Here is an 11,578-nt window from a genome sequence, read left to right as displayed (position 1 = left end):
AAAATTTTTGTTAAATTTCGTTGTTTTGTATGGGCAGTTACCTCAACAAAAATTCACTAAATCATCACCTGTTCTCACTTTTTTACCACAGTTATATACAAAAAGGTTTTTGGTTGTATAAAATATTAGCTTTTATCCAGAGTTCATTGTTTTTCTATACCTAAGTAGAAATTGGAATACAAATTTTGTATATGTACATAGTTGGTATCGAGGCTTTTTATTTCGATAACACTGTACATAATGTAGTGTACCATATCGATACTTTAGTTTCGACTTGCAATTCCTAATTTGTTGTGCATCCCTAAAATATGTCATTGTGAATTCATTGAACGATCCCATTGACATTTCGAAGTTGTATACGTGTGGATTTCTCTGATCTCGTTTTTTGACGTGGTTGCTCAAATCCTACCCAACTGCAAGTGTCTGGCACTTTGTATTGAATGAACACTGCATTGGTCTGTGAGAAGATAACAGAACAAATTGGTTTAATATACTGGCGTGCTTCCCTGCCTACTTCACGTAGGTTTGCCAAAATGCGTTCACAAACAAGATGCTCGTTCCAACAAAAACAGTTGGCAGCTTTTTCGCTGATGCTGTTTTCGCTCATGTTATTTGGAGTTACGACTGCTCAACGTGTGGCACCAGGGGTTCCTCCGCAACACTACGTAAGTGACATGAATGTATTCCAAGTTTTTTTTTAACGCTTTTTGGAAAAATATTTAGCAACAAGTTCCAGTGCAGCATAATTCTCAACCCCAATACCAACAGCAGCAAGTTCACCATGCGCCCAATGTTCCGCCTCAAACCTATGTGAGTACAATTAAAATTCTTACTTTCCTCATAGATGTGCGTATGTATGTTTGTATGTTAAATGAGTTTAAAACAAAATTTAGCAACCACAACAACAGCAAGTGCAATATCAGCAGGTACCTGTACAACAGCAGCAGCAACCACAGTATCAACAACAAGGACAACAACCAATCCAACAGCAACAGCAACCACAATTTCAACAGCAGCCTCCACAACCATCACTGCAGCAAAACCAACCGCATGCGCCTCATCAGGCACACCATGGGCAGCAGCAAGTTTTAAATGCAGCCAATATGGAACATGAAAGAGCGTAAGTGGCAACCATTACCACTCCTAAATATTACAATTATGTATAAAACAATATGGTTCGTTGTTACCATAATATAGGAAGGCCCTACCTAAATTTTTTTTCTTTGTGGAGTGATTAAAAAACTCAGTTCTTTGTTTTCGAATTTCTTTAAAAGGCTTTTTTACTAAGGACTATAACTAGGTACCCTAATGCTATAGTGATTGCTTTTAAGCTCGGGTAATCTTACGTATTTTCAACAAAGCAGTATTAAAAAAAATGATAGGGCATTCCTATACCAAAGTAACGATATTCATTTTTCTCTACATGATAATTGCGCCATGTTCTATAAAAGTGCTGACAAGTCCCCATGCGTATAAATCGATATATCTTCTTTAATTGTTATCAGCACTTCTGTATAAGAACTGTGATTATGCCTTATCTTTAGAAAATACGTTTTACAAAATGAAACACAAAGTTACATGCCAGTGGTTTACTCTAAGAACGTCATAATCTTGAAAATTTTCGAGTTAAGTACGCAGAAACACGCAGAAATGTACGTTGGTGTGTAAAAATTCCAACGATCTGTCAATTGGCTTCGAAAGAAAAAATATTTCTTCCTTGCTAATGTACTCATCTTCCCTTTTGAATAGCAAATATATTACACATCTACATCTAAAGTGAGCTAACTGAAAATTCAGAGAGGGAAATATATGTACAAAAACACAATGAACAATGAACTGATTTATGCAAAACCATCGACNCTTCGAAAGAAAAAATATTTCTTCCTTGCTAATGTACTCATCTTCCCTTTGAATAGCAAATATATTACACATCTACATCTAAAGTGAGCTAACTCAAAATTCAGAGAGGGAAATATATGTACAAAAACACAATGAACAATCAACTGATTTATGCAAAACCATCGATCTAAGGAGCCTAACCCTCCCCTACAAAATCCTCAGCTACCCTTTCCACCACTCCACTCCATTAGACTCCAGGGGCGCTACTCTGTAATGCGATGCGAAAGAGAAATGCGATGCGATAGGCAAATACGTGGTAAGTAATACGCTGTGGCGATTGCCTATCGCATCGCATTTCTTTTTCGCATCGCATTTCTCTTTCGCATCACATTACAGAGTAGCCCCCCAGACCTGTGAATGNATACGTCGTAAGTAATACGCTGTGGCGATTGCCTATCGCATCGCATTTCTTTTTCGCATCGCATTTCTCTTTTGCATCACTTTACAGAGTAGCCCCCCAGACCTGTGAATCCGGTTCTGGTCACACAACCACCTGACATGGTTGTCTGCTTCGGCAGACTCGGTCCACAATAGCCCAACTTCGCTCTGACTACTGCAGCAGGTTGAACACGTACTTGAGAAGTCTGGATTCAGATGTGCCCAATGAGTGTCAGGCATGCGGAGAGACACTATGACTCGAAACATCTCTTCGCATGCCCACTAAACTCCACTCAACTGATGACTACGTCCCTATGGATGGACCCTATAGAAGTTGCACGCTTCTTGGGTTTCTTGTTAGTTGAGTTTGACGGCAACGATTGGGAGACTGAGAGACTAGCCGAACTGGGCGGGTTGTTGTAGCCGCTACAGCAACAACAACAACTTGGGAAATATAATGGGAAATATCTAAATATAGAAAATTTTTTTCTTACAGCGGTCACCCCTAGGCAGACAATGGCAAACCTCCGAGTGCGATTCTGCCATAAAAATAATATTAATAGCTGCATCATCTTTAAAAATATATAATTTAATTAAATATTTATTTTGAGTGCTAAGCAACTACGATAACAGAACAAAATCAGTTAAAGCAAACAACCTTTTTGTGGCTTAAAATGTTTATTTTTCAAAACGATACGCGTGTTGAAACATTTGTTTTTAAAAACAAGTCATATATAGCAAAAAAAACCGACTTTNAGTTGCACGCTTCTTGGGTTTCTTGTTAGTTGAGTTTGACGGCAACGATTAGGTGACTGAGAGACTAGCTGAACTGGGCGGGGTTGTTGTAGCCGCTACAGCAACAACAACAACTTGGGAAATATCATGGGAAATATCTAAATATAGAAAATTGTTTTCTTACAGCGGTCACCCCTAGGCAGACAATGGCAAACCGCCGAGTGCGATTCTGCCATAAAAATAATATTAATAGCTGCATCATCTTTAAAAATATATCATTTAATTAAATATTTATTTTGATACGATAACAGAACAAAATCAGTTAAAGCAAACAACCTTTTTGTGGCTCAAAATGTTTATTTTTCAAAACGATACGCGTGTTGAAACATTTGTTTTTAAAAACAAGTCATATATAGCAAAAAAAACCGACTTTAAAAAAAAATATGTATACATATATTTCATGATCCAATGATCGGATCTAAACCTGATTAGTATGGTACCTTTGAGACACTACCTTTCCGATGCAAAAAGTATTATCGAAATCGGATGTCGTGGTCCAAAGTTATGCGGTAACATACATAAAAAAAATATTCCGACGAACTGATAACCTCCTCCTTTTTTGGATGTCGATTAATAAACATTTTAAGTGACAAAAATGTTGTTTACATATGCAAATGTTTAAGGCTTCCTCAAGTGGGCCCCGAATTTACCAAGATTGATATTTTTCAATGATATTTAGGCAGCGCCAAGGCGAATTTATATGAACGTGTAAGAAGTCAGCCGCGCTTTTGCCACTTTTGTCAGAAAAATCGTTTTTGCTCCAGAGAAGAGAGAGACTATTGTTAATCTATTAATAATAAAGAAAACACTGAAAATCGGACTTAATCGGTACAAATATGAAAAATCCGGACAGTTATACGTCCCAACTTTTAAAAAATTATTCAGCGGGACGATTTTCTCAAAATGGGTACTGTCCCGCCAAAATCGGTACGAATGGTCATCGTACGTATGCATGATTTGATTTGTATGTTTTTTGCTTCTCCTGTAAAATAAAAAAAAATTACTGGTTAGGGCCTCTGTGTATTAAGGAAGCGATATGTATGCTTATATCACGTATTGTACACGTGCACAATATTATAAAATATTAATATTCGTTCTTTTTATTATCATAGCCATATTCAGGAGCATATGCAGATTCCAATCGATACGAACAAAATGTCGGAAGCTGAGCTCCAATTTCACTACTTTAAAATGCATGATTCTGATAACAACAATAAGTTAGATGGCTGCGAGTTAATAAAATCACTTATCCACTGGCATGGTAAGTTTATGTATTTTTAAATTGCCAATATATTTATTTATTTTTGCTTAATTGGTATGGTATGGTGTCGGTAGAGTCCTTGCAACCACACACGTATGTACATACAGTGGTCCACAAAATAATAGGAGTGCGATATTTTAATAAATTTTCGCAATTTTTCTTTTGTTTATTTAATGTTTATTACCTTTTGATAAAAATCTAGCAGGAATACAACAAACACCAAATAAATTCAAATTCCATCTTTGTACAAAAATTATAAAAATTGTGCGATTTTTCACCAAAATTTCAAACTTGTTAATCAGAATTTAGAAAAATCATGGTATGCAGTTTTGCAGCCCATTCATTTCTAGTCTAATGAAGTGCAAGTTTCAAGTTGCTGAAAAATCCCATCCATTTTTGGCATTTTTTTTTTTTGCCGGCAGCCTCACCATATAAAAGAAAATCATCGAACATATCGCATACCTAAGATCTTAAGTGCGATCAGCTCAAAAAAAAAATTTTGAGCGATTTTTTTTTGTATAAATCTATTCATCCAACTAATGGAAATATTTTTTTCTTTATGATTACATAAATATATCGTCGATGTTTTTACAAAACCANGTTTCAAGTTGCTGAAAAATCCCATCCATTTTTGGCATTTTTTTTTTTGCATACCTAAGATCTTAAGTGCGATCAGCTCAGAAAAAAAAATTTTGAGCGATTTTTTTTTTGTATAAATCTATTCATCCAACTAATGGAAATATTTTTTTCTTTATGATTACATAAATATATCGTCGATGTTTTTACAAAACCGCCCATCGCCCAATTGCAAAACCGCCTATCTTACGGAACTAAAATTTCACAAGAGAGGGAAAAAGCGGTTTATTCTTTGAAGGCATTGCCTTGATAGGCGGTATTTTCTCCAGCTATTATTTTACAAATCTGTTGTTTTAATAACGATTGGACGGTTTTTATGCATAAATCTCGATGCCTGGAGTTCAGAGCGATTTAGGCGGTTTTGCATTTGGTCGATGGGCGGTTTCGCAAAAGCATCGACGATATACATTAACTAAAAAACTACTGTTTTACCCTTTTTTGTACTAATTGCGTTGAATTTGTACGATCTACTAGCTGTTAAATTTACCTCTGTGAATTTTGAGTTAACCCACCTTAGATCTACATACATAGGTGTACGATATGTACTTTGCATGGAAAAATCTAGGAGATTTTTTACTAACTTGAAACTTGCACTTTGTTATATCAGAAATAAATGGGCTACAAAACCGCATACCAAGATTTTTCCTAAAGATTCTGATTAAAAAGTTTGAAATTTTCGTGAAAATTTGCAGAGTTTTTATAAGTTTCGTACAAAGTTTGAAATGTAAGTTTACTAGCCCAGTAAAATTAGTAAATTGGGTAGGACAATTGAAAAAAATTTGTAACAGCGATTTTTTGATGCAGTTTACTTCTATTTGACACGTAGATCATGGATCCACAGTCTTGCCCCTAAATTTCATTTGGCAACATTTCGCCATCTTGGATTTAAGTTTTTTTTGGGTTTTTTCCAATTTGCAAGCTTATTTTGCTTTTTTCGTAAAAAATGGTTTTATACAAATATGTAGGGAATTTAATTTCCCACATTTACGATATAGAAGGTTTTTTAAAAATAGCAATTTTTATTGTAAAAAATTAGGCAAAAACTGAAATAATTTTACATCGTCACGGTTTTCGCCATTTTTGACAATTTCTGTTGAAAATACATAGCATATTGAAATTCCAAGGTTGTAGAGAATTTCATTTTCCAAAACATTTGTGCCAACATTTTTTTTTGTACGACGCTTAGATCACGGCCGGGAACGCGATACACATAGCACATACACATACGTGTCAAATAAGAAGTAAACTGCATCAAAAAATTGCTGTTACAAATTTTTTTTTAAGAAAAAGTCTAATTTTACAGGGCTATTATATGATGTTTATTGTATAACCAACTACACTTATAAAAAGATAATAAGCGGCAAGTAAACAAACGGCACTCCTATTACTTGTGGACAACTGTACGTATACTATGTATGTATGTATGTTTCGAGATTACGTTTTATTTCATCATACTAGCATTGGATTTAGTTAATACCAACGAATGAATATCTACAGTACATTTTGCCTTTTCGGCAATCGTAAGCATAACAGCTTTTGGTGCAGGAATATTCCCAGAGTAGCTAGATGCACTTTTGTATCTAAAATAAAAATTTAAAAAAAAATTTTCTCTTACGTACATATTTTTGGCAGCTAAGGCTCGATAAACATAAGTACATGCACTGGTTTTCACTAATAATTATGAAACATCGTCAAAATCGTGTAATCACCACCCTGGATTGTGAAAGATAGGGATGGTGGGTCCACTACTTAAGTCGCGGACACCAACTAACAAAGACACTCGGGGTCATGCTACTCTCGTATTTCACCGTAAAATGTTTAGTACAATCACAGCACTCAATGCCATGATCACCCAGGTCCATAAATACTCGCTGGTTTAACCGCACCCACACCTGCGAGAGAGCTGATAGCGCTGTACTTATACAAGGCGTTCGTCACCATCTGTCATTACAGGTTATTGGAGGACATTGACGCACTCTCTCCTTCACAGGGACCAAAACAGCCGTCAGAAATGTTTTGAGATCAAACCTCGTAGCGCAGAAGGATTAAAAAATTCGAAAACAAAAATTTTCTCGCCTCTTCAAAGGCTTCCAAATCGCACACAGGTGTAACTGTATACAAGGCAAATTGACGCCCGGTTTTAAATATTTTTGCGCTTGTTTATTCATCGCAGGCATCTTTTCTGTTGTTGCCCGAACGCCACCTACGCAATGTTCGAAGTTAGGTGGCACAATTTGATGCTCTGGTCGGTTGCTACCGCAGAGAACATTTTAACAGATACTTTTTGTAAGATGGAATTTCCGCGAACACACGGACAAGATCTAGGCATTGGTGAAGCCACCATGACACCAATCGTTTCTTAATGTACCCTCTCACTTAGCTAATACTCCCCTCCATCAATAAAATCGCACTTTCAATAATATCATTATTTCTTTCGTAAATTCTTTCAGAAAAGCCTAATCCATCAATATCTTCTAAATATAAATATTAATCGTGGGAAAAACTACCTGGTAGGTATGTTTACGTTCAGCTATGATAAATGCAAGCCGCAAAGATGCATATTTTCTTCCACTCCACGCGTATGTCTCTGAGGAAATGAACCCGAGTTTTCTTATGATGAGGTAATAATCCACAAACATTTGAAGACTCGATCAGAACTCTGTATATTATATTATTTTCTGCTGCTTTCCTTGAGATTGAAAAATTCGGCGCTCATCACGCAAAAGGGTGGTGATTTCCCCTTCCCGGTACATCGTTTGGCCCACAATTGTCTGAATATTTCATAAACCGTGATGCTCCCTTGTCCTATCGCATAAATTTTCTAACAAATTCGCCAATGATGGTATTTTCCCGAAAAGCTAAATGTTATAATTTTTTTAACTTTTGTTGCTACATAAAATATACATACATTTGTACATATGTATGTATTTTATAAAAAAATAATATTTTTACATAAACATACATCATTTATATAATAAACCGTTTGTATAACTATGTGTGTTTTGGCCCTTTATTTACATGTGAATCCATGACTTTGTTACAACGTACTTGCATCATTTTGTTTCTCATCAACCACATTGCTACCGCTCATCGCTAACTCTTCTTGGTATGGTTNACCGCAGAGAACATTTTAACAGATACTTTTTGTAAGATGGAATTTCCGCGAACACACGGACAAGATCTAGGCATTGGTGAAGCCACCATGACACCAATCGTTTCTTAATGTACCCTCTCACTTAGCTAATACTCCCCTCCATCAATGAAATCTCACTTTCAATAATATCGTTATTTCTTTCGTAAATTCTTTCAGAAAAGCCTAATCCATCAATATCTTCTAAATATAAATATTAATCGTGGGAAAAACTACCTGGTAGGTATGTTTACGTTCAGCTATGATAAATGCAAGCCGCAAAGATGCATATTTTCTTCCACTCCACGCGTATGTCTCTGAGGAAATGAACCCGAGTTTTCTTATGATGAGGTAATAATCCACAAACATTTGAAGACTCGATCAGAACTCTGTATATTATATTATTTTCTGCTGCTTTCCTTGAGATTGAAAAATTCGGCGCTCATCACGCAAAAGGGTGGTGATTTCCCCTTCCCGGTACATCGTTTGGCCCACAATTGTCTGAATATTTCATAAACCGTGATGCTCCCTTGTCCTATCGCATAAATTTTCTAACAAATTCGCCAATGATGGTATTTTCCCGAAAAGCTAAATGTTATAATTTTTTTAACTTTTGTTGCTACATAAAATATACATACATTTGTACATATGTATGTATTTTATAAAAAAATAATATTTTTACATAAACATACATCATTTATATAATAAACCGTTTGTATAACTATGTGTGTTTTGGCCCTTTATTTACATGTGAATCCATGACTTTGTTACAACGTACTTGCATCAAATTGCATCATTTTGTTTCTCATCAACCACATTGCTACCGCTCATCGCTAACTCTTCTTGGTATGGTTAAAAAAAATTAAATAACGACATCTCATTAAATCAAACGAATGTTCATCGAATACGCATACGGTGGCTTGAATCAAATGATTTTTACTAACAGAGCAAGGAAGTAAGGAGCAACAACATAATGNCGAGTTTTCTTATGATGAGGTAATAATCCACAAACATTTGAAGACTCGATCAGAACTCTGTATATTATATTATTTTCTGCTGCTTTCCTTGAGATTGAAAAATTCGGCGCTCATCACGCAAAAGGGTGGTGATTTCCCCTTCCCGGTACATCGTTTGGCCCACAATTGTCTGAATATTTCATAAACCGTGATGCTCCCTTGTCCTATCGCATAAATTTTCTAACAAATTCGCCAATGATGGTATTTTCCCGAAAAGCTAAATGTTATAATTTTTTTAACTTTTGTTGCTACATAAAATATACATACATTTGTACATATGTATGTATTTTATAAAAAAATAATATTTTTACATAAACATACATCATTTATATAATAAACCGTTTGTATAACTATGTGTGTTTTGGCCCTTTATTTACATGTGAATCCATGACTTTGTTACAACGTACTTGCATCAAATTGCATCATTTTGTTTCTCATCAACCACATTGCTACCGCTCATCGCTAACTCTTCTTGGTATGGTTAAAAAAAATTAAATAACGACATCTCATTAAATCAAACGAATGTTCATCGAATACGCATACGGTGGCTTGAATCAAATGATTTTTACTAACAGAGCAAGGAAGTAAGGAGCAACAACATAATGAGCAGGCGCCACATGTAGAAGAGAAAATCTTCTCAGATGAAGAGTTAGTGGCATTAATTGATCCCATTCTACAAATGGATGATACTTCACGCGATGGTTACATCGATTATCCTGAATTTATAAAGGCGCAACAAAAGGCTGTGGCGGCATCTCAACAAAAACAACAACAACAGCAACCTCAAAGTGGACAGTAGTGTGTTACTAAAAACTCTTAAACCTTTGCTTATGGGATTTCCGGCATCACTTAAATCAGTGTGATTGGCCGCAAAAATGTGATTTAAATTAATGTCAATTGTTTTTAGTTTGTTAAAACAATGGATACTTTTTGGAAGAGCATCTTCACTAATAGGATGCACACAAATTTTTTTCCAACAGTGTTTCGTTTTGATTTTAATCATTCCAAGTTATATTGATTTGATTTAGCTTTACATACGAACAAATATTATGTTAATTTCGCAGCTTTTTCAACTCGAATATGGCTTCTCTACTAGCCCTTGAAAGCTTCTATACATACATACATATGTCTCATTTAATTTGCTTTATATCTATTTCAGAACTTTGCTCATAAAAACGACATGTAATGTTAATTAATTTAAATTTTCTACAACACTTCGAAGAAAATAAAGATTAAACGAGATCTGAGTAATGACGTAAAATGATAGAAAAAGAGATCTTTAGGGTTATACAAACGAAATATGACTGATTGTGGTACAATTTCGCAAAGAAAATCAATAATAATAAAATCGAAACAAAAGGAGTAATTTCTTATTTAAAATACATATATTCGCAAGCATTAATTTTTAAGATTTCACTGTTTTCGTTTACTTGGTGCAGTAGTTAGAACAACATGAAAAGCTTCAATATTTTTCAACAGATGCAGTTAGCAGGGTATGGTTTTTGGTGTGCTTATTTAGGTAAAAAAATACCCATCATTGATATTGTTTCAATCTTTACTGGTTAAATACAAAATATGTATATTAAATTAATATTTATTCTTTTATATCTTAGTGCAAGATGCACATGGCAAAAAGACGGAGCAACCACTACCACAACAACATGACGGTGCCACGGAAGAGTCAGGCAAAGTGTATTCTGATGAAAACTTGTCTGAGATAATTGATTATGTGTTAAAACGAATGGATTTGAATAATGATGGGTATGTGGACTATGCGGAGTACCGCAAAAGTGAAGAGGCGGACATGGGTGATGATCACGAAAAAATAAATAAAATATGAATAAATTAGTATTTGAGCTTCTGTATACATATGTACATACCTTTTGCTAACCGAAAAAATATAAGCATAAGAAATTGTCCTTCTAATGGCCCAGAACAGTGCCAGGCAAAATACAAACGCATACATAGCCTCGCGAGGCTACTAGCTACCTGGCAGTGCTCTAGAAATTTCAAATATTCAATTGGCACAATAACAAGAATAAATATCGTTGGCTTAGTTCGCAAACGCGCTAAGTCAACTTTTTATGAAAATTGAAATTTTAAAGCAGTTAGATAGCACAACTCAAAATACAAAATACATATGCAGTGGTATGCAAATGTGCTAAGTCAAAAAAAAAAAACAAGAAAAAATGGGCGAAATCGGACTGTAACTACGCCCACTTCACATATAAAGGTATTATCGCAAAATACAAGAACTAAGATATTTCAATAAATATTGGATGCAAATTGTTGAAAATTAGTATGGTGGGAAAAACTACCTGGTAGGTAGGTAGTCCGATTTTGCTCAAACAAATTTAAAAAAATTAAAAATTACAATTCCTTTAATCTGTTCATATAACGTTTTTCTATATAATCAAAGAAAGAAGAAAAAAAATATTTTTTGCCTAAAATATTAAATTTTTT

The 11,578-nt window shown here is 34.8% G+C and overlaps 2 protein-coding genes across 2 annotated transcripts; both read left to right on the top strand.

Moving 5' to 3' along the window:
• The first annotated feature begins 307 nt into the window (after positions 1–307).
• On the top strand, positions 308–10,377 carry LOC108362533 (general transcriptional corepressor trfA-like). Its single transcript, XM_017615560.1, has 5 exons — positions 308–665; positions 724–810; positions 894–1,120; positions 4,185–4,333; positions 9,691–10,377. The coding sequence occupies exons 1-5, from the start codon at positions 441–443 to the stop codon at positions 9,912–9,914; spliced, it is 912 nt and encodes a 303-aa protein (XP_017471049.1). The 5' UTR covers positions 308–440; the 3' UTR covers positions 9,915–10,377.
• Positions 10,378–10,542: 165 nt separating this feature from the next.
• Positions 10,543–11,228, top strand: LOC108362536 (multiple coagulation factor deficiency protein 2-like). Its single transcript, XM_017615563.1, has 2 exons — positions 10,543–10,634; positions 10,729–11,228. The coding sequence occupies exons 1-2, from the start codon at positions 10,568–10,570 to the stop codon at positions 10,953–10,955; spliced, it is 294 nt and encodes a 97-aa protein (XP_017471052.1). The 5' UTR covers positions 10,543–10,567; the 3' UTR covers positions 10,956–11,228.
• The last annotated feature ends 350 nt before the right edge of the window (positions 11,229–11,578 follow it).

The sequence above is a fragment of the Rhagoletis zephyria genome, unplaced genomic scaffold (assembly GCF_001687245.7).
Source record: "Rhagoletis zephyria isolate East Lansing unplaced genomic scaffold, Rhagoletis_zephyria_1.1 Rzeph_scaffold_01031, whole genome shotgun sequence".
Lineage (NCBI taxonomy): Eukaryota > Metazoa > Arthropoda > Insecta > Diptera > Tephritidae > Rhagoletis > Rhagoletis zephyria.
Note: the sequence above shows the minus strand (reverse complement) of the source record. Positions and strands in the feature narration are given on the sequence as shown.